General features: G+C 43.5%; 1 protein-coding gene across 1 annotated transcript; it reads right to left on the bottom strand.

The window, feature by feature from the left end:
- Positions 1-442: 442 nt before the first annotated feature.
- On the bottom strand, positions 443-20900 carry LOC109890634 (cAMP-dependent protein kinase catalytic subunit PRKX-like). Its single transcript, XM_020482599.2, has 8 exons — positions 20124-20900; positions 15221-15389; positions 14438-14701; positions 12376-12495; positions 7032-7127; positions 4177-4234; positions 2590-2667; positions 443-2409 (listed from the first exon to the last, which is right to left on the bottom strand). Exons 1-8 carry the CDS (start codon positions 20287-20289, stop codon positions 2284-2286), a joined length of 1077 nt encoding a protein of 358 aa, XP_020338188.1. The 5' UTR covers positions 20290-20900; the 3' UTR covers positions 443-2283.
- Between the last annotated feature and the right edge of the window lie 3377 nt (positions 20901-24277).

Below are 24277 nucleotides of genomic sequence, written 5' to 3'. Positions count from 1 at the left end.
GGTGAACTTGTAGACAAATTACCAACTGACGGTAACACTCCGAAAGTTCATTTGTCTGATGACTTGAAATAGTGGTAGCTAACGCTTCTAAGGCCAGCTAAGAGCTATTGAACCATAGAGAAGATTAAAGGTTTTGATACTGTAATAGCATTTGGCCAACCAGACAACAGTCAGTCACATCACTTACATATCGTCTAGATTAAATACAAAACCAATGTGGAAATAGAAAATCACATCCTACGCTGAATTACAAATCTAACCCTGGCTCCTACCACCCCAAGTACTCTGGCATGTCTGAAATGATTACATAGATGTAAGCAATATGGAGACAATTCCACCTAGCCTATCAGAAAGCAAAGTATAGCAATTACCAAATTACTTACACTATTTATACATTACAATATATTATAACCACACTTCAGAGACGAAAGAGAATCAGTTGTTGAGTCAGTGGATAGGAGGTGTTTTTAATCCTGGTTGTGTGGATCTTTTAAACAGTATCTGAAGAAGTTAAATACAATACTGCGACATTAACCATATGAAAAGGCCATGTAAGGTAGGCTGGTAAATAATAATTTTTAAAAATCTATACACTTTGACAAAAGGCATTGGTAAAATGGTATTGGGTATAAAATATATGCTTGCAAAAGGCTGAGGATTGTAAAGCAAATTCCCAAGAAACACACTAAAAAAATCAATTAAAAAAAAAAATACGTAAAAAAAGCTATACAACCGGACCAAATGTACTCACACTGAGTTTTGTTCCATGATTGGTTAAGAGATATACATAAAACATGACATACACACACACAATCAAATTGTTCAAATCAATAATTTAAGTTGACTAAAAGGGACACAAATGACTTACTGTTACGAAGTACGTTTTTCGAGAGACAGTTTGTGATTGCCTCATGATGTGCTTTCTACTAGCCAGTGATATGATTGGTGGAGAGAAGACAAGAGTTTATTGGCTGCCTGAAGCAGATGGCTAAGCATCTTACTGAGACTACTTCCTGCTTGGCTATACATGAAACCAGCTGGAGGTCTGTATTCTACAGTTCTTTAAAGTATGTGAAAGAGACCTAGAGACAAAGATAGACACCAGTCAATACACAGGGTCATTTTTTGTTACTGTGTGAACAGCAAATTAGGACGAGGTGGACGGAAGAAAGACGGGAGGAACCAGATTCCACATATAGTAGCTAGCTACACTTCTTCCACACAACAATTACTCCACATATTATGATTAACAGTCAACGTTTTCAACAGCACAGCTCAAGTATAAACAGTGTGTGTTCTATAAATAAAAGTTGAAAAAGTACCACTAGCTTGTCAGGAGAAAAGAAGAAGACATACAGTATGTCACATCCAAGCTCCTGAAGTAAGTAAGGCACCTTTTACAAGAGCTTTCTGGTCTGGCCTTGATGCACACATGCATGGATATCCGGCCGATAGATAGCCAAGTACTTACAGCTCAAAAATGACAAGTTTAACAGCCTATTTGACTAGCGGCCAGTCAATAAAATGATATTACAACGCTTGCTTGGCATGATATTGTAGTACGTTCCTGTACAAGTTTCATACTTTCTCATTGACAAATGTCAAGTACAATCTACTAAGTATGGATGTCGTAACTACACATGTAAATTCCATTTACTGTACAGCTCAATACTGAGTCTACTGTATGCGTGATCATTTTTGGATCATAAGCTTTGCTCGGTTGGTTGAGTCCTACAAGTTCCAACAAAGGAAACTGGAACCTTTTTGGCCCAACAAAGTACATAAAAAAATCCTGAATATTGCATTTTAAACATATTCATTTCAGTAACAATGCCCTTTGGTTCAAAGAGGACCATCTTTTTTTTTTTTTTGCATAACAGGAGAAGGCTCAGAGAAACAAAGAAACTGAGGACTGAGGTGTTAGTTAAGTAGAAAAAAACTTTTTTAAACTAAAGGAAATGAATGCTAGATGAATATTGTGGCGATTTGATGGCTCTTTTAGTTATTTTTAGGTCAATTCTGTCCTGCTGTTCCACCCAATGTGGAACACTTCAATGTCTTCAAGCAAGATAAAGTTCTGGGACTTGGACGCTCTTGCTGACCATACAATGGTGACATCTCAGATGATTTACCAGTCTTTCTGTTATTCAGCAAGATCCAGAAGTCGGTATTTTTTCAACATCTAGAAGTTTGACTCACCTTCTCCAAGGTCTAAAAGTTCCTGAGTCTCTCTCTACAAGACCTAAATGTTTTCGAAGTATTTCTGTCGTTACTTCCGCCTTTCTAGAAGTTCTTGAAGATTTCCAAGTCCTTTGCAGGCACAGGTGCATCTTTCTTCCACTCGTCCTCGGGGTAGGCATCAAAGTTAGACGTGTCACCTTCGTGGGACACCTTGGGAACTATGGGTGGCTGAGGGAACAAAAATAACATGACTCTGAATACATCAAAGAGCTAAAAAAGCAGGTGTTTTCTTTTAAAAGTACATCAACTCTAAAATGGTGAGTTGAATGAAAACAGTACATCCTGAAAATAAAGTGTACGTTTACATGTGTTCCCATTGATGTGTGTAATATCGCCAACGTGACAGACCTTCAGTTTTCTCAGAGGTACACCATCCCAGTCTATAGACTTGAACCATCTGTGCTTTTTCACATCGTCTGCTCCGTTCTGCAAGAGAAGACACTGTGCATCAGAGCCGTCCGTGGGCCCTCTATTCGACACAATCTGGAATCAAGATAAATGACGTTCTTCACGTCTGGAATAAAGGGTTTGAAATAATAACGACAATTAGAGCAAAACACTTCATTCTTTCTAAACACTTTGTGGTGTCTGTGGTGATTCCCCCTGCATACTGGGAGTGTGTGGCTAGACCACACCTAGAGTCGGCTAGCTAGTCAGCTAACTAGCACGTTCCTCAGAAAACCCTTTGAGGCACAAGTTAATAACAGACCGTATGGTGATTTATGTTTATTTAAATCATTGTTGTTTAATTGAAAAGAGACATCATATACTCCCACATTGACTCTTATGCCTTTGAACAGTGTAATTCAAAACACTCAGAACTCATCCTTCGATTGAACGTCAGTGCCAGATACATATATGATTCCAATGAATGAATCATAAAATTGCGGGCGACTACAGGGACTAGAAGTCTGAAACAGATAAACACTTGTTTTTTTTTCTTTCCATCTTTGGTGGCTGAGTAAAAGCCAGGCCTGCAGTGTTCCTGAGGCATACATACAAACTGCACAAAACGGAGGCAAGCAAACAAGGAATAATCAGTCCGCCATGAGAGTTATGATGCGCATGGCGCCTACATTGGACCGCTCGGTGTCTAGTGGAAAAAATAAAATCCCGCCTGTTATGACGGAGAGACAATTCCATCACAGTGGTGTAAAAAAGAACATTCATTTATTCAAGAGGAATTACAGATCACTCTACGGAGTGACACGGCGTCCCAAATGGAACCCTATTCCCTACATAGTGCACTGCTTTCGACCAGAGCCCCCCCCTGGGCCCTGTTAAAAGCTAGTGCACTTTAAAAGGGAATATGGTGTTACCAAGAGGCCCGTGTTCATTGTGGTGGGAGACTCCAGTTCTCGCTGTGCAAACACAGCTTCTCTGTTGCGTTCTACACATTTCCTGTGCAGATGGCTTGTGCATACTGGCTTCACTCCTACTACTACAGTGGACATCCTGGCTAAAAGGGAGCATCTTTTCAGCAAGATAGAATTGATATTTGCATAGAATGCCCAGTCATATTGAAATGCAGGACTAAGTAATGAGCCCGTACCCCATGTGATTAACTACTAAACTGACTTGTTGCCAGTGCAGGGGAAGAAATATGTTTCTCTGTGATCCACCCTAAACCCCTGCTGCCCCCTCCCACGCCTTTAAGGGTGCAAACTACCTCTACAACAACTCCCTCTATGTATCCAGCTAATTGGAACCAAATGCAGACATTCAGTCACTCCCTAGGCCCTTTCCTGTCTCAGTGTTGAGACGGCGACGTCAAACTGCAAAAGACTCACTCCACGACCTGACGAGTCAACAAAATACCTTAACACGGGTTTCATTAGTACTGTGTATCTGTTCTTGTGTAATGTTTTAGTATTGCTTGGGACAATAAACCTTTATAAATCTGAATCTCAGTCATGGTTTGATCTTGAAACTCACCTTCATATTGCCTAACCTCCTGGCTCGGTCAATGACGAGGAACTTCTTGATGAGATCTCTGGAAAACAATAGAAAGACGGTCAGGGAGACAGATTGTTAGTGTGAACTCACTGTGACTGTCTCCAGACAGCAGTGTGTGTGTGTGTGTTCAGACAGCAGATCGACTGCAGGTCTGCAGTTTCAGTCAGAAGTCAAGAGGTCCGTCTCAGTCCAAAAGCTGACAAGATAGATGAGCTTGGCTATTGGAACAACAGATACACTGACAGACTCATAAAGGTGCCATGGGGTAACAGAGAGGTTCATCCTGTGTGTGTGTGAGGTTCATCCAGACAGAAACATCCTCTCTTGCTCTTTCCCTCGCCCTATTTTAATTGAGGGAAAGTGACAGATTTTAAAGTGAAACTTTTCACAACTATGAAGATGCTGACATAGGGATACTTTAGGGATGAATTTGGGATGATTCACAATGCCTTTAAAAATGACCGTGTAAAGTTTTCCGATGATATGCGGCCGGCGCTGACAGAGTGAGCCTTCAATAAAGCTGCCGTATCTCACAACCAACGAGCTTGCCAGCGCAGGCGTAAATATACCAGCCGATTATTGACAGTGTGCATTTTAGTGTCTTAAACTCTCCAAAGTCACAACAACTTCACAATCCTACAGCCTCCGCTCTCATTCAGTGGCTCTCTTTTACAGTCCCTATACGACAAGGACTGAAAATGGGGAAGCAGCCCACCCCCCCCCCCTCGAAGAAAAACAAATAAATACATATAATAACAATCCTACTCCTATAATACTCCCTTGGTCCTGGAACGAACTACAAAATACTTTAAAACCGGAGGAGAGTGTCTGAGTTTAAAGCTCTGGTCAAAGAAAATAGCCTGACTTATAAAACGTTGTGGGGAAATACAACGTTCCTTAACTCCAATTGGTTGCCCATTCTGAGACAGTCCTATCTTACGCAATATGTAAGCGATAAACAATGTCACTGTACGTTTCTATGGCAATATACCAGACAGCAGAGCTTTTTTCCTGGATCAAAATGGGGCTTAGGTGGTGGGAATGGCAGGGGTGTGGCCAATGGTGATGTCACCAACCAAAATATTTGTGGAATTCTACACATTTTGCCTTGTGGTGGAGATCATTATTTACTTATTTTTTAAAGCACATTTCCTGCAAATCTACGCATTTTGCCATGACTTTATGCATGTTTCTATGCTATCGGAGGTGACTCAAACATTACAAAATCAACAGGGCCCAATGCCATGACAAAGACCCATTATCTTTTCTTCATACAGTTTCTATCTGGTTTTAGTTGTTTAAGTTTTGTTTCTTTCTTTCTGTTTGGAGTAAGGCGGCCTGAAGAAAAAAAAAAAACTTTTCTATGCAGAAAGTCCTGCACAGTGACCTTACTAAATACAGTATATTCTGAATAGCATATTTATTTAAAAATATATATTTCTCTAGGCAAGTCAGTTAAGAACAAATTCTTATTTACAATGGCGGCCTACCGGGGAACAGTGGGCTACCTGCCACCCCCTTTAACTACCTTGTTCAGGGTTAGAACGACCTTGTCAGCTCGGGGATTCGATCCAGCGACCTTTCGGTTACTGGCCCAACGCTCTAACCACTAGGCTACCTGCCAACCCCTATTTGAAAGGCATATAACAAGTTGGTCTTACACATGTTCAGTAATACTGTAACACGTCTTATCTTCTCTGCGATAGAAAAGAGTTACTGCAATGGACAGACAAACATGGACAGAGACAGGCAACTCAGGTTCAGGTTCTACCCATCAGTTCTGATGGATGGGACTGGGTCAAAGTGACAGTGATATAGCTGGAGGGAATATAAAAAAAAGAAAACCCTTCTGTCTGTCTGGGGCCAAAAGATAGACGGCTTAAGTGTTTGGGGCTCTTTTGTTAGTGTGTTATGTAGCAGTGGGACTGTGTGTGTGTGTGTGTGTGTGTGTGTGTGTGGTAGCAGTGGGACTGTGTGTGCGCGTGCGTTAGGTAACACTGTATGTGTGTCGCCCCTCCCAGGTATCCGGCTGGGCCAGTGTGTCAGGGCTGATTGAGTACTGCCCAGGTCCTCCTCTCCTTCTAAAGCCGGTAATCTCCTAACATTACTCCAGCCTCCAGCTGTTCTGAGGAGCAGTGTGATGGTTGTGACGGGTTTAAAGGACGAGTTCCAACTCAGCAGAGTGTGTCATTAGTGAGGGCCTGCATCCGACATTCAGCGTAGCTAGCTCTTCATCTTCTGCACGGGAGGCTGATTGACCCTGCCGTTTGGGAGGATGGTTGCACTGTGTGACGCAGCACACACACACACGTTCATCCACACATGCGGTGGTCACACACGCACGCACTGGAGAAATAAGTTAAATATTGGATTTGGTACATTCCTAGATGCACATACACAACTAAAAGGTATTCACAATGCAGCCCTGACAAATTCCAATTGTCAGGTCCTAATCATGAGTATTGGTAATGCATTTCCAAAACACACACTGTTTGTTATGGGTAGAGAGTGTGATGGTGGATGCGGGTGTGTTTCCAATAACAGTCTGGAGGACTTCTCAGGAACATTTTGTTTCCTGCACGCCAAGACCTAAATCTAAAAATCTGATTGAAATGTGATGTGAAAACCAACATCCATACATTCTCCTCACAAGTCGAAATTTTATAAGATGGGCTTATCGTATATTATATATCATAATGGAATACGTTTGTGCTGAGGTAGTGGTAGACTTTGGGGATTTTCCCTCCATTATTTCACCCACAATCCCCTGTGCTTGGGTGTGTGCTTGGGTGTGTGCCTGGGTGCGTGTGTGTGTGTGTGTGTGTACGACCTACTTTACATAAAAATCCAGATGCCGCGGGAATTCCAGCTTCCCGGCGAGGATCTTCTGATAAATACCAAAGGGATTGTCGTCAAAAAACGGTGGGTACCTGGAGGGGGAAATAAAAGAACATGTCATATAAACAGTCATCTCTCCTCAACCGGTGATAACTTGTCAACTCCTTCAAAATGTTTGTTCCTATTGACAAACACTAATAAAATTAAATCACAGAGGAAAAATAGAATCATAAACCAGGTTTCCATCCAATCTATTTACGCAAGTCAAGCAATGTCGGATTAAAACGTCACGAAAGGCTTGATGGAAGTTTGTCGGTAATCTTTCCAATTGTCTGCCAGGAAAAATACGCTATACAAAATGCGGATCTTTTTGTCTCTGTAAAACTGATTATGCGAGAAAAGGCAGTGGAAATGCCTTTCAGGCGCAAATATTGACAACCATTATATTTGAAGTAAACTTAGTGTCACACAATTATATTTTGTGTGGTCCTGCGTAGCCCAGTTTGAAGAGCATGGCGCTTGTAATGCCAGGGTTGTGGGTTTTGATTCCCACGGAGGTCCAGTATGAAAACGTACACACTCACTACTGTAAGTCGCTCTGGATCAGCTGCTAAACTATGTAAAATGTCCTCCCACTACGACATGGGAAAGCATGCAGTTTATTAGGCTACAGATGAAATAAGTTGTGATGAACATCACAGGGTGGTGAAAGTGCATGGTGATGAGCTTGATGGTGACATGGTGATCAATGCATGTCTGCTGTTTGACAAATCATCTGGCTTTTCGGTCCATAATAATCTCACACATGTAGGTAGCTTACCCACACTGTATCTGAGAGCTGTTGACCTGGGGGCAGGTGCCAAGACCAGAGTGGGCACATTTGCTATATAAAACAAAATGTTATTTTGTGACAAAACCATCAATAGAGTTGAAAATGCGATGGAAACCCATTTACTAGTTGTTGTTTTTTTCGGTACATGGGGATTTAACAGCAAAAGTTTTGATAAAAGCACAGCTTTTTATGAGCAACAAATCATTTTTGATGGAAACACGCATGTGGTGGGAAAACGCACATATTTTTATGCAGATTTTTGATGGAGGGAAACCTAGCTACAAAACAGGAAATTGAAAGGGCTGCAGTAAAGTACACGACAACACAACGCAGTGAAACACATGACCCTACAGTTGAATTAACTCATCTGGTGACCTGTGTGTGCTGTGTAACTCTCTGTGTGTGTGTGACCTGTGTCTGTGTGTGTGTGTGTGTGTGTGTGTGTCTGTGTGTGTGTGTGTGTGTTGCTCCTCAGACCAATCAGCTGCATTCTGGTGACTGATGGTTTAATGGTGAACGCTTCCCCAGCACTGCTCCAGCCTGGACAAACCATTAACCGTGCAGGCTGCTTTACATAACGGGCCAGGCCAGCCTAGCTAAATGCATTACACATGCAGCAGACAGGCGGATCATCACACCAGTTTGTCACAGGGGCTGCCGAGCTGAGCCAGTCAAAATGGAGACAGAGACCTCTGACTGTGGAATTGGGGCCTGGAGGCTGTTAGACGTGTAACACAGACCAATATTATTATTTTATGTAGAAGGTCAGAGAATTGTGTAATAGATTCATTCAAGTCAGACGGTCAGACGAAAGCCAGATAAGACAACTATCAAAAGGACGACTGCATCAGTGGACGACGGCACGCATCAGTCAAAACCTGTCAATAAACTGAAATGACTAAAACGGACAGGATAAGGAAGGGAGAAATAATGCCCGGTAATGATTTTTGGTCATGGCCTGAGATCAGAATAAAGTCCTTCAGAAAAGCTGCTTTCCAAGGGGAATGTAATGTCTTTAGCAGGGACAGGTCTCTACAGTGAATGTCAGAGCAGAAGGGAGGGGGGAAAAAAGAAGAGGAAGAGTCAGGGCGTTGGTAGAATACGAGGGGAGCCAAAGGATGAATCAACAGAGAGCTGCTTTCCTGATGGGTCCTCCTCTTAAAGAGGGAGGCCAAGTGCAGGCTACCACCTCGCTCCCCCAGGCACGCCCGCCAGCCTGCCGGTAGATTAGTCTAGGTCCCCAGTGATGAACAGTGAGAGACTAGAGACTCGGCTCCTCTTATGCAACAGCAACCTACGGTTTACGTAACACCTGAGGTGTCGCCAAGATTCCACAGGGAGGAGGATGGGGAGAGGAACGGACGGAGGAAATGGTGAAAACAGGATAAATCAAAACAGGGAACGACTAACATGTTTAGCAGTAGGAGTTAGGATCGTCTGTACGCAGGAGTAGGCCTCTGTGTTTGGGAGTAGATTTAAACTAGCACGGCTACAGTAAGAATCGACAAGAATGCTCATCTTCCACAGATTGCAGAGAAACAGAAATTAAAACAGTTTCTGGTTAGCATGGAACTGGAATAGGCTACATTGACCAGAGAAGATGTTGTGATGTGAGTGGGAGGGAGGACCACACACACACAGCGGTTTTCATTAAGGAGAGCAGGCTCCCCCTCCAGGCAGGATTAGATACAGGATGATACAAGCCTACTGAACTGTCTGTGTGTGTCGGTGTGTGTGTGTAAGATACAGGTGGGCTGGACTGAGTGTGTGTGGAGCTCAGTGCACAGGTGACCTCGTCATGATTATTCCCAGAAGTCAGGACCCTGGGGCGGATGGATGTCTGAGTGTGTAAACCTACCACACCTCGTAACTTTCAGAAGCCCCCCCCTTTACATTCCTCCACTACGGAAGCTACAGGACCTTTGACAAAACGGTTACACGGCAGGCAACCTTTAGGGTGCGTTGTTCTGAAGGGAGCTTTTGTTTCCTGGAGCGCTGAGTGTGTGCGCACACTTCAAAAGGCCAGTGTGACGGATGCTAAGGAGAAGGTCACATTTTTCTTCACCAGAAGCCCAAGGCCACTGAATTCTCTACTGGCACATGAATATACTAGAGTGATGTGAGGAGGCACTTCTGATTCGCTGACAACTTCACTACCACTCTAGTACAGAAGCACGTTTCTATATTCATACAGATTTAATCAATACGGTAAATAACAAAAAAATGATTAATCAAATCAAAAAATGAAAATAAATCAAATTCATGTTACAGATGATATTTCCCCAACTGTTCTGCCACGTAGTGAAGAAAAGCAGAGTGATTATTTTAAACATCTAGCTCCTAAGTGGCAGCAGGGTAGCCTAGTGGTTAGAGCGTTGGACTAGTAACCGGAAGGTTGCGAGTTCAAACCCCCAAGCTGACAAGGTACAAATCTGTCGTTCTGCCCCTGAACAGGCAGTTAACCCACTGTTCCCAGGCCGTCATTGAAAATAAGAATGTGTCCTGGTTAAATAAAGGAAAAAAATATATATACAAAAATAATAATAATAAAATTAAAAAGTACTAGGCCTATCAATGTTCACTTTATTCAAAAGGCATAGATATGAAGTCAAATCTCAGATTTCACAACATTTTTACCCATTCTGGGGATAAGGGCTGTGCTACATTTCCATAGCAAAACAAACAATACACACTCAAACCCATCCTGTGTACTGGGCTGAGGTTATAATAACTAGTGCCCTCTAGGGGCGGCTAATTCACATGATAGGCAGTGGATCCCAACCTTTTTTGGGGTTACTGTACCACCAACTGAATTTTGCTCTGCCTGAAGTACCCCTGATTTACCCCCTCATGAGTATTTTACCAGTAGGACTATGGTCTCATGAATCTTTTCAAGTACCCTGTGTGGACAGGCCAAGTGCCCCTGGTTGGGAGCCTCTGTGATAGTATACTGAACATAACACTATCAGAGCCCTTCTCTCTTGCTGGGTGGTTCGAGACCTGAATGCTGATTGGCTGACAGCCGTGGTATATCAGACTGTATACAACGGGTATGACAAAACATTTATTTTTACCACTCTAATTACGCTGGTAACCAGTTTATGACAGCAATAAGGCACCTCAGGGGTTTGTGATATATGGCCAATATACCACGGCTAAGGGCTGTATCCAGGCACTCCGTGTCGTGACAAAGAACAGCCCTTAGCCGTGGTATATTGGCCATATACCACAACCCCTCGTGCCTTATTGCTTAATAATATGGCACTTGGCAGACACTTTTATCCACTCACCTTTCAGTGAGTGCACACATAGGCTACACCCTACATATTGAGCCTAGTACATGTAGCCTATGTGACGCCTGCAGAAATGCATGCGGATTATAAGCAAAAAGCAAGCACTTAACTCATGTGTAGGATGGGCTATATAGAACAAATCATTTAACTTGGTTCCCTCGTCTCAAAGAGGAGCGGAAGAGCAGCCGGCCACGTGAGTGATGCTATATGTTGCTAGCAGACATCCACTCAGTCAGTGAGTCATTCATTCATTCATTCATTCAAGGCCAGTGCACTCCACAGAAGCACTGCTGAAATAGGATTTCTATAGGCCGCAGATGTACCATAGCTAAACGGCCCGGCGTCACTGTCAGTGTTCCAAATGGCACCCTATTCCCTATGCCGTGCACTACGTTTGACCAGGATTCTGTTCAAAAGTAGTGCACTGCATCGGAAATAGGGTGCCATTTGGAACACAGGCCCGGTGTCGTTAAGCTATGGTACAACTACGGCCCGTCTACAGAAATCCTATTTCAGCAGTGATTCTGTAGGCCTTGAATTAATGAGTGACTGAGTGGGGTTCTCAGACGAGAGAGCACAGCTTAAAGCCACCAGAGTTTGTTATCATGAAACCTTGGTCTCCACAGATCACACACAGGTGAGAATGTGTCAGAATAAGTTACCTTTGACCTTTCTTCAACCTGTAACCTTCCTTTCATCCTTAAGACCGTCCACCTCTGTCATCACAGAAACACAAGGCAGACTGGTCTTGGAATTAAGCCCACTACCGAGTGACGTAACCTCATAAGGTCAATTCTCTGAATAACAGCACACTTGTCACTCCATTGACTCGCCACAGACATTCTGCTGGATACTACCCATTATTCATAGACAGAGCCCACTGTCCATAGAGGATAGCCACTCTCATACATACATACATACTACTACTACTACACTAGCACGGGATCAATTATATCTCAATTCAGGAAGTAAACTGGAATTCCGATTCCAATATTTTTAATTTAAAAAAATCAAATGAGAATTGGAATGTTAGTTTACTTTCTGAATATAAATGAAATTGACCCCAACCCCTGCTACTACCACCCAGTCATCTTGTCCTCTGGTGGACTGGGGCCCCCTGGTGTTCAACCCTGCCCTGTCAGGAGACATGACACTAGTGTTCAGCTCAACACCAGTCCTTCCCATTCAGTCAGAAGACAGGACAATACTACTCACCCAGCCAGCATCTCAAAGACGAGGATCCCCAGGGCCCACCAGTCCACCGCCCGGCCATGACCTTTGCTCTGGATGACCTCTGGGGCCAGGTACTCTGGAGTTCCACACAGAGTCCACGTCCTGAACCGAGCGATGGAGAAAGAGACATTAAAGAGAAACAATATTGGGTTTGAACCATTTACATCCGAGAACGTTCATTTGGGATGTGTAGCCGATAATAGCTGACTGATGATCAATCCAAGCCTAGGTTTCCCCAAGGGTCACCCTGTACGCAGCACACACTGCACATTCCAATGAGTTCACCCGAGAGAGAGGAGACTTCTGTTACATACAGGGAAAGACAACCCCAGTCTTGTAAAGTGATCACCCTGCCGTTTATAGCAGTGTCCTGTATGTAGGTTGCTCTCACAACAGTATCAGCGGTCAGTCGACTGGTCCTTCCAGTCAGTAGTAGTGCAGCCTATGCAGACTGATCTCACAGTAGCATGTACACTGACGTGGTATAACTAATACAGCGTGTGCAGCCTGATCTCACAGTACTATCGGGTGGTATATGGATCCAACAGAGTGACAGAGCTTTAGTTTGCTGGAAGTATTGGTTCTGTTTGTGTTATTGGTAGATCAATGTCTTTGGTTCAATAGTACAGCTGATTAACACTGTTTGGAGGACATATACAACCCTGGATCACTATTATCAGGCCAGCAGGGAGGGTATCTGAAGTGGGGAGCAGAATATGACACAACAAACTATCATTTTCATCTGAAGAAGAAAAAAAAAACTGGCCCTTTGGAAAATAACTCTTGGTCAGTTGCCGTGGTGATGGTTAATTTGTATGCAAATGGATACTCTGTTTAAAGAGCAGGCTCGAGGTCCCAGATTTCATTCGTACATTTCCACCATTAGTATAGATTTTGATGTGAACGACAACGGGACGGACACTGGTCGCAATATGGAAAATGCAGATTGCATTGTGCATTTTTTTTTGTGGCATGCAACCTTTGTCTGATAGGCATATCTACCTCAGACTCAGAGTATTCTCTGGACAGAGTGCTACTCTACGACTGGCAAAGCTAGTCTAAAAAAAACGGTAACCTCCGAGCACATCCTAGAACCAAAGCGGGTCCATTAGGTGGCACTGTGGAAGCATCAACAGTGTGGTGTGGTATTGTTTCACCTTCTAAACTGATCGCCCGCGCACAGGAACACCACCAGTGGCAAGGCAGCCAACTCAGCTCATTCGTTTGTTCTTCACACCCTCGCCGCATTCGAGGCAATTCCTTTTGCCTTCCGTTTCTTTAAGTGGGTCACAAGATGCACATCAGAGACACATCTACTCCAAATCTGTTTTACTCTCCCAGACAGAGAAAATGTAATCTTAGTCCATTTTGTTTACATGTCAGTGGGTCAGGTTTGTGTTCAGCGAGGCACCCTGCAAAACACTAGTGCTACTGCAGTCTCACTACACTACCGCAGTGCAGATACAAAACTGTTTTAACCCGGAGTGCTGCAGTTTTCCAATCCTACGGAGGTTACTGAAGAGGACTAGCTGCTTGTAACGCGAATAGAAAAACAAAATAACTGCAATTTCCATCGCATCTTTTTCGGATTCCGTCTTAGATGGAGCGAGGATTCCCCTCCATACACTCTGAATATTATATGGGTGTAAAATGACAACTTCAGGAAGGATATCTATGTCCCTACTGTACCAATCAGGCAAATATGTCTGTATGGCTCTTACAATGAGACAGAAAAACAAACAGCATTCACTCCCGCAATTAACATGGCAGTCTAATAATATCCTGGTAATGACTTGTTAGGGGGCATAATATCTAACAATTAAGGATGTCCTAGCTGTGCAACACACCTGCTCCCAGATGGGATGATACCTGTGGGGACGAACAGCTCATACTGGGACGCTGCTCTGCGGCTGACCCTGTGCTGCTTCCAGTCTCTAGGGTGTGTGTGGTCTCAGGGAAGTTGGAAATATAATAACACAGTCCAAAGACACATTTCCGTGTCTCAATGGACAATAAAGTTGCACTCTACGGCATTACATCATACCTGTCCGAGAGCTTCTTAGCGAAGCCGAAGTCCGTGAGGCGGATGTGTCCCTCGCTGTCCAGCAGTATATTCTCCGGCTTCAGGTCTCGGTAGACGATCTCTTTGGAGTGGAGGTACTCGATGGCACACACAATCTCCGTGGAGTAGAAGAGGCCCGTGGTGTTGCTGAAGCGCCCGCGGCTACGGAGGTAACTGAACAGCTCCCCGCCTGGAACGTAGTCCATCAGCATGTAGAGTAAACGATCGTCATGGTGGGTCCAGAACCTGGAAGGTATAAACAGGAAATAAACACACCGGTACATTTGAACAAGGTGACTCTAGTCAAACACAAATATTGGTAAGGTAACAGTGGTTGGATGTAGAGAGTTAGACCACACGGTAGTCTGGTCAGTGTTTGCTCAGCTTACAGTATGTGGCATGGGCCTTGTCAAAACGGTTGTAGAGGACAAGTGGAAAGTGGCCCTGTGTGGCTTAGTGGGTAGGAGCGCGGTGCTAGCAACACCAAGGTCATGGGATTCACCACCCCTAATTACATACATATTCTAGAAACGTATACACTCACTGTAGGGGAGGTCACCTTGGATAAAGACTTCTGCTTAATGGCATATATTATTTATATATTAAATCCACTTCCAACAGATCTGTGGCTGACGATGGCGTTGAGGCGATCAGACAATAACAGTCTGATGAGGAAGGGGTGGTGGACTTCGGTCAGGACTTCCTTGTCTTTATGTTATGACAGCTACATTAGGCTATGTGTCGATGAGGTGATCAGACACTCACAGTCTGATGAGGAAGGGGTGGTTGACTTCGGTCAGGACTTCCTTCTCGTTGTGGACGTGCTGTTCCTGCTTCAGCCGGATCACGTCGGGGATCTTCATCGCCTTCAGAGCGTAGAACGCCCTGCTCTTCTTGTCTTTCACCAGGAACACCCTGCCAAAGGTCCCTGTGCCTGAAGCAACGAGAGAGAGAGGAACAGTCATTGGACAAGGCGTTAAGTTCTCTCACCCACCCCCACCCAAAGGTCATAGAGCAACATTGAATTCAGATTATTTCTGCAACAAATCAACCACCATTATTTTTTACTTCACACTTATTTTTCTTAATCATGCATTGTTGGTTAAGGGCCTGTAAATAAGCATTCATTGTAAGGCCTACACCTCTTGTATTCGGCATATGTAACAAATAACTTTTGATTTGATAATCAGGAATAGATCTCTGGATCAAGTAATTTCATGAAATCAGAATGACATTTATTTTTGACATTCAATCATGCCTGACATGACTTCCACCCTTCCATCCTTCCATCAATTAAAAGAGGTTGAACCTGGAAGAACTGTCCAAGATTCCTTGAGTTGTCTTCTCACTCTTTTACAAGTCTGACCTCATTATTCCGGTCCCCAATTCAGATTGTTTCTCTATTCCCACCCCCAGGTCTAGAGGAGTACAAAATAACACCCCATGTCTAGTCATATTTCACTGTGAGTAAGGAGAGAGGGAGTAGACAAACAGAGAGATGGACTCACAATCCCAGATAAAGTTGGCTTCTGGCACGTTTGGGCTTACCTCGCACAAGGATTCTTTGTCCTTCCCTGTTCTCAGTCTCCATAGTAATCTAATAGGAGCAAGCAAAACAAAGCCCAACCCCGTTCTTTGTCTTCTTCATCATATCATAAGACAGAGGTTAGATAACTGTCAGGTTTGACTCTGAGCTCAACTGTACTACTATACCTGAAAACATTGCTGGTGTAATATAGCGCCTCAAAGCAGATACGTTCTTGTAAAGTCAGCACAATCAGATGGATATTCTACGGATGTTTGTCCTCTCCTAGTGGGCCTAATACTACTTATCTAGAGACTCCCAACAAGCAGGCTTTAGGCCTACACTACTAAAGCACGAAAAACAGCTAGAGAAAATCTTTTGGCAAACATAGTGAGCACCTTGCTCAATATAAGTGAGTTAATAATGACATGTGTGTAGTCTTTAGACAACAGCTCAATCAATATTTTGTTTGTATTCAGAAGGAATCTGCTGCAGAAGCCAATCGTCTAGGGAGGTTAGGACTAGTACCTGTCAGCACAGTAAAGACATATGGTAATGTCCTTTTCCAATCACCGTTCGTTGCTCCCTCAAGTAGCCTAATCTTGTGGATGCAGCAAACTGATATTTTTCTTCCTCTAGTAGCTACTGTTGCATTTTTAGATGTGTGCATGTACAGTTGAAGTCGGAAGTTTACATACACCATAGCCAAATACATTTAAACTCAGTTTTTCACAATTCCTGACATTTAATCCTAGTAAAAATTCCCTGTCTTAGGTCAGTTAGGATCACCACTTTAATTTAAGAATGTGAAATGTCAGAATAATAGTAGAGAATGATTTATTTCAGCTTTTATTTCTTTCATCACATTCCCAGTGGGTCAGAAGTTTATATACACTCAATTAGTATTTGGTAGCATTGCCTTTAAAATTGTTTAACTTGGGTCAAACGTTTCAGGTAGCCTTCCCACAATAAGTTGGGTGAATTTTGGCCCATTCCTCCTGACAGGGCTAGTGTAACTGAGTCAGGTTTGTAGGCCTCCTTGCTCGCACACGCTTTTTGAGTTCTGCCCACACATTTTCTATAGGATTGAGGTCAGGGATTTGTGATGGCCACTCCAATACCTTGACGTTGTTGTCCTTAAGGCATTTTTCCACAACTCTGAAAGTATGCTTGGGGTCATTGTCCATTTGGAAGACCCATTTGCGACCAAGCTTTAACTTCCTGTCTGATGTCTTGAGATATTGCTTCAATATATCCACATATTTTCTTCCCTCATGATGCCATCTATTTTGTGAAGTGCACCAGTCCCTCCTGCAGCAAAGCACCCCCACAACATGATGCTGCCACCCCTGTGCTTCACGGTTGGGATGGTGTTCTTCAGCTTGCAATCCTCCCCCTTTTCCCTCCAAATACAAAGATGGTCAGTATGGCCAAACAGTTCTATTTTTGTTGTTTCATCAGACCAGAGGACATTTCTCCAAAAAGTACGATCTTTGTCCCCATGTGCAGTTGCAAACCGTACTCTGGCTTTTTATAGCGGTTTTGGAGCAGTGGCTTCTTCCGTGCTGAGCGGCCTTTCAGGTTATGTCGATATAGGACTAGTTTTTACTGTGGATATAGATACTTTTGTACCTGTTTCCTCCAGCATCTTCACAAGGTCCTTTCCTGTTGTTCTGGGATTGATTTGCACTTTTCGCACCAAAGTACATTCATCTCTAGGAGACAGAACCATTCCTGAGCGGTATGACGGCTGCGTGGTCCCATGGTGTTTATACTTGCGTACTATTGTTTGTACAGATGAATGTGGTACCTTCAGGCGTTTGGAAACTGTTCCCAGGGATGAACCAGACTTGTGGAGGTCTACAATTTTTTTAATGAAGTCTTGGCTGATTTCTTTTGATTTTCCCATGATGTCAAGCAAAGAGGCATTGAGTTTGAAGATAGGCCTTGAAACACATCCACAGGTAGACCTCCAATATACTCAAATGATGGAAATTCACCTATCAGAAGCTTCTAAAGCCATGATATCATTTTCTGGAATTTTCCAAGCTGTTTAAAGGCACTTAGTGTATGTAAACTTCTGACCCACAAGTATTGTGATACATTGAATTATACGTGAAATAATCTGCCTGTAAACAATTGTTGGAAAAATGACTTGTGTCATACACAAAGTAGATGTCCTAACTGACTTGCCAAAACTATAGTTTGTTAACAAGAAATGTGTAGAGTAGTTGAAAAACGAGTTTTAATGACTCCAACCTAAGTGTATGCAAACTTCCGACTTCAACTGTATATACTATTTTCATCATATTGAGTGATTACCACCAGAAATGTCCAGTGATTTCGTTTGGCAATGTGACATAGGTTTTCCCCTGCAAGTGGGTCAAGCCTGGTTTGTTCTTTTCTCTCCAATAGAGCAACGCCCGAAGCAAAGGGATATGCACCAAATGCTGCACTGAATACTTGCATGGTGTACTGAATATTGTTTCCAAAAAAATAAAAACAGTTAGGCTATATGATAAAACCAATGTGAGGTATTTTGCATGGAAACAAACCAGAGGTCTAGCTAACTTGGAAAAGTGAAGGGGAAATGACTGACCTATTTTTGCTCCACAACTGAACTGAATCAATTAGAGGGAGAAAGAGTGACACCTGTTTTCACAGCGACACTTAAAGGTGTGCTATTTTGTCAGATTCTTGGCTTGCTGGATGCTAGCCTACATGTATTTGAATAGAATAAAGAATGCTTCTTGTTCTAATTCTGTGGGAGCAGAAATAGATAGGCCTCTGTGTTTTATTTGATTTGACTGACACTACATATTTGACGGAACAAGGCCAGACGTGGACTGATAAGAGCCTAGCTTGTTGATGCTACTCAATGCACTTGGCTTAGGCCCCACCATTTTTGCCTCATCACCAAAAAAATGTTTCATATGCATGAAAGATGGGCAAAATGCCTGTAATGACTGTAAGCTTCGAATGTCACGTGAGAGCGAGGCGCCTCATTATTTCAATGACCATTAGACAAAAGCCGTCCTCAAGACGTGTAACTGATTAGTCATAAGAAGTAAATCCCTCTCATCATCATCATCAAACAAAAGGTTTTGCAAATTGGATGATTTTATCTTCGGCCTATAAGCTTCATCCTCTCCCTGATCGCGTGGGCTTAGAATGATGGGAATTCTCTATTAGCTAAGTGTCCTGCTCGTCATTAATCAAATATGAGAGTAAAAGATGAAGTGGTTTTCGTGATCAGTAGCCTGTGTTCAGTGTTGAAGTAGTGCATGTTGTTTTAACATTCTTGGTTTCTGGCATTAGACTCACCACAGAGGACTCCACCCATGTGGAAAAAAATAAACACTGTTCAACAGCTGAGCCTGCTGACACATTACCCATGCAGCGAAAGGACTTACGTGCCCATACAAGAGTGAGCAGAGCCAAACACAAACTTTGACATTCCTTTGACATTCACAGGGCACTGCTCACAATAACAAAAAGGAGCATCTGACACCTCACTAATATAGCTATTTCCTTTTTTCTTTTCTTACAAATAATACATACCTCACCCTCTCTGAACTAGTCAAAAGAGTTTCAATGTTGCAAAAGTCTGATAATGAGGGAAGTAAGAGTTTCCTCCATTAAGCTTTCACTTCTCAAGCTGGTTATTTCATGTATGCAATGTGACCATGTACCCTGCTTGATCCCTGAGATATACACAGATATTTCCCCTAATGTCATGTCAAGAAAATGTTGACCATCCCAGCAACTGTGTGGGCTGACGAATTCCTCAATGATTGGGCACAGGGTGGACGTTAAACCTATGGGTGGGCTTGACTGAAATGGAGAATGGTCTTGTCCCCATCCGGTTGACAGGTTAAGTAGCAGACCGAACAGGGTCATGACAGATTTCTTCTGACTCAAGCGTTGAATGATGTTTCATGTTCAGCACGTCACCATGTCATGATCTCATATCCCATGGAATGGCTGATCACATAGTCGCCTTGGCACGAGCCAAACATGTACCAGTAGTAGCAGCCTATATAGCCTAGTTGATAGGCAGGATAGTGTGAGAAGCCCTGTGATAGACAGACCAGTTATACCAGCGTGTGTACTGTAACATACTGGCTTGCTGCCTAAACTTACCAACTGTGGCAATGGTGTCCAGGTCATCGAGTGAGTATGTCCTGTTGTTCAACGTTAACGATGCTGCTCCGGCCAACAACATGGGACTGCTCGCGCAGGTCTTGGCACTCTCGCGAATAGAGTTGCTTTCATTAGTTATCCCAACCTTTGCCTTTGTTGATGCCATTATCCGTAAGCATCCAAATGTAGCTATTCTAGCAATCACTTTAGCCAGCTAGTTAGCTACCAAACCGGTTTCGCCGAGGATAGATAGCCAATGACGGCTTACAGTAGCCAATTCTCAAGATCAGTGTCCGCCTTATTCCCGAATACCAACTATGGTTTTAAATCAACTTCCCTTGGACAAGCGAGCATCTCGTCTTGATAGCTAGAAAACAGGTGCCGATCGTATTCTGGCGGAATCGCATGATGTCTCTCGAGCGGTCACTGCTGTCAAATGCAGACGCTAGCTAGCCATAGCAAACAGAGTAGCTAGCAATATATAGCTAACACAAAAGAAAACCATCCCACCGCTAGCGACTGAATGAATGAACAACGCTACTATAGCTAGCTAATGTCAAACTACAAACGCATACTGCACATTTCCACACGAGCCGCCGCTTGAGTAGCTAGGGGGTCTCGTGTTGTCTCGCTAGTTTAACTTCCGTCATAGGAAGCTAGTTGGCTAGCAAGAAAGACATTTGAGACATTTAAATGATTTACTCATCCGCTTCGTTCGCAAGTAGAACCTCACCCAGTTCAACAACACACATACAGAGCAAAGGAGCAGTGGGGAGTGCTTTGTGTTGACAAAAAAACGACCAATGAGTAAACACCCCATGTGCAAATTGACCAATGGTATGATTAAAGGGGCGGAGACCCGTTTGACAGACAGCTGGGAAACAGCCGTAACTGTTCTTTCCACATGTACAGTTTGAAGACACGCCACTCAAATGAAACACGGTCTGCTTTCCACTGTGAGATTAAACTGATACAGACAGTAAAGAGTGCCAGTACACAGCACCAGCTAATTGTAGCCTAATATCAAATGGCAAGGTTTTAGAAAGCGGACTGAACTCCACTCTCTCTGTAAACCCTTGATACAGTAAAACCTGAAAGCTCTGAGTAATGGGGTGTGTATTATTTACTCATGGGCTGCGGTGGGGATGAGATGCTGGGGTGTGGAGAGTGACTGGTGGAGTGACTGGTGGAGTGCCTCACTCACACTCAATTTTCAGAGGAAAACCCAAGACATGTTTGCTAATGACCTACTGTCAAAATACCCAAATGAGAACAGCTGTTTCCGGGCCTCAGATGACTTTTCACGTGACACACTAAGGGGCCTGGCTGGCTCACAGGCTCTCTCTCTCTCTCTCTCTCTCTCTCACACACACACACGTAACGGATGTGAAACGGCTAGCTTAGTTAGCGGTGGTGCACGCTAAATAGCGTTTCAATCGGTGACGTCACTTGCTCTGAGACCTTGAAGTAGTAGTTCCCCTTGCTTTGCAAGGGCCGCGGCTTTTGTGGAGCGATGGGTAACGATGCTTCGTGGGTGACTGTTGTTAATGTGTGCAGAGGGTCCCTGGTTCGCACCCGGGTATGGGTGAGGGGACGGTCTAAAGTTATACTGTTACACACACACACACAGAGTTATGTATGATACACCTCTACCCACAAGTATCATAGGAGCAATACGTGTCTGCACCTGCTTTAGTATACTACCGTTTACTATAGAACACTACAGTTTAATATAAAATACTACTGGAAGCAGAAGAAATTTGGCTTGTTTTGGCTTGTCACCTAAAACCCTCACAAACTTTTACAGATGCACAATTGAGAGCATCCTGTCAGGCTGTATCACCGCCTGGTACGGTAACTGCACCACCCACAACCGCAAGGTTCTCCAGAGGGTGGTGCGGTCTGCACAACACATCACCGGGAGCAAACTACCTGCCCTCCAGGACACCTACATCACCCGATGTCACAGGAAGGCCAAAAAGATAATCAAGGACAACAACCACCCGAGCCACTCTCTGCTCACAACGCTACCATCCAGAAGGCGAAGTCAGTACAGGTGCATCAAAGCTTGGACAGAGAGACTGAAAAACAGCTTCTATCTGAAGGCCATCAGACTGTTAAACAGCCATCACTAACACAGAGAGGCTGCTGCCTACATACAGACTTGAAATCATTGGCCACTTTAATAAATGGATCACTAGTCACTTTAATAATGCCACTTTAATAATGTTTACATATCTTGCATCACTCATCTCATATATATGTATATATTCTTATTCCATTCCTTTACTTAGATTTGTATGTATAAGGTACTTGTTGTGGAATTGTTAGATTACATGTTAGATATTGCTGCACTGTTGGAACTAGAAGCACAAGCCTTTCGCTACACTCACATTAACATCTGCTCACCATGTGTATGTGACCAATAACATTTGATTTGATTTACAGTTTACTACAGAATACTACAGTTTACGTTAGAACACTACAGTTTACTATATAATGCTACAGTTTACTATAGAATACTACAGTAGTTCCTATATAATGATGTAGTAAACTGTAGTATACTGTAGAATACTACAGTCTTATCTGCAAAAATGAACTCTGTAGTAAATACTACAGTAATGTCTGCAAAAACACTACACTTTTTGCCTGTAGTAAATACTACAATATTAAATGTGCATATACCTGCCAATTTCACTCCCCAATATCGCAATTTGTGCCACCCGAAAGTGAGAAACCTCCAGTCAAGTTTAGACCATATATTGTTTCCTATAGGTTATAGACAAGTGCAGAAGCTCTCAACTATCCATTTAGACCACAGTTCTACCTACAGCTTATGGAAAATGTGCTCTTTTAGTATTTATCCAGGATGTTTTCTGAAATAGGAAGCATTTCAAAATATATTTATTTACAAAAAGGTAATATGTGTTTTTAATTCTGGTGCCGCTCTGCACACACAAGCTTGTTAGCTTGCTGTCTCAAGTTCTAGAATCTAGACCAACTTAGTAGAGTTCGAACTAGAACATCTATCTAGACCACCTATTTATTTCAAAAGCAATCACAAACAACATTTTATATGTAAATATAAATGTTTATTTTTGGAGAGGGAAGAAGAGATGAGATGGGCATAGGAGAGGAGAGAAGAGGAGAGATGGGCATAGGAGAGGAGAGAAGAGATGGGCATAGGAGAGGAGAGAAGAGATGAGATGGGCATAGGAGAGGAGAGAAGAGATGAGATGGGCATAGGAGAGGAGAGAAGAGGATAGATGGGGAGAGGAGAGAAGAGATGGGCATAGGAGAGGAGAGAAGAGGAGAGATGGGCATAGCAGAGGAGAGAAGAGAGATGGGCATAGGAGAGGAGAGAAGAGGAGAGATGGGCATAGGAGAGGAGAGAAGAGGAGAGATGGGCATAGGAGAGGAGAGAAGAGATGGGCATAGGACAGGAGAGAAGAGGAGAGATGGGCATAGGAGAGGAGAGAAGAGGAGAGATGGGCATAGGAGAGGAGAGAAGAGGAGAGATGGGCATAGGAGAGGAGAGAAGAGGAGAGATGGGCATAGGAGAGGAGAGAAGAGGAGAGATGGGCATAGGAGAGGAGAGAAGAGGAGAGATGGGCATAGGAGAGGAGAGAAGAGGAGAGATGGGCATAGGAGAGGAGAGAAGAGATGGGCATAGGACAGGAGAGAAGAGGAGAGATGGGCATAGGAGAGGAGAGAAGAGGAGAGATGGGCATAGGAGAGGAGAGAAGAGGAGAGATGGGCATAGGAGAGGAGAGAAGAGGAGAGATGGGCATAGGAGAGGAGAGAAGAGGAGAGATGGGCATAGGAGAGGAGATAAGAGGAGAGATGGGCATAGGAGAGGAGAGAAGAGGAGAGGTGGGCATAGGAGAGGAGAGAAGAGGAGAGATGGGCAGAGGAGAGGAGAGAAGAGGAGAGATGGGCATAGGAGAGGAGAGAAGAGGAGAGATGGGCATAGGAGAGGAGAGAAGAGGAGAGATGGGCATAGGAGAGGAGAGAAGAGGAGAGATGGGCATAGGAGAGGAGAGAAGAGGAGAGATGATCATAGGAGAGGAGAGAAGAGGAGAGATTATCATAGGAGAGGAGAGAAGAGGAGAGATGGGCATAGGAGAGGAGAGAAGAGGAGAGATGGGCATAGG

Source organism: Oncorhynchus kisutch, linkage group LG5 (assembly GCF_002021735.2).
Source record: "Oncorhynchus kisutch isolate 150728-3 linkage group LG5, Okis_V2, whole genome shotgun sequence".
NCBI lineage: Eukaryota > Metazoa > Chordata > Actinopteri > Salmoniformes > Salmonidae > Oncorhynchus > Oncorhynchus kisutch.
Note: the sequence above shows the minus strand (reverse complement) of the source record. Positions and strands in the feature narration are given on the sequence as shown.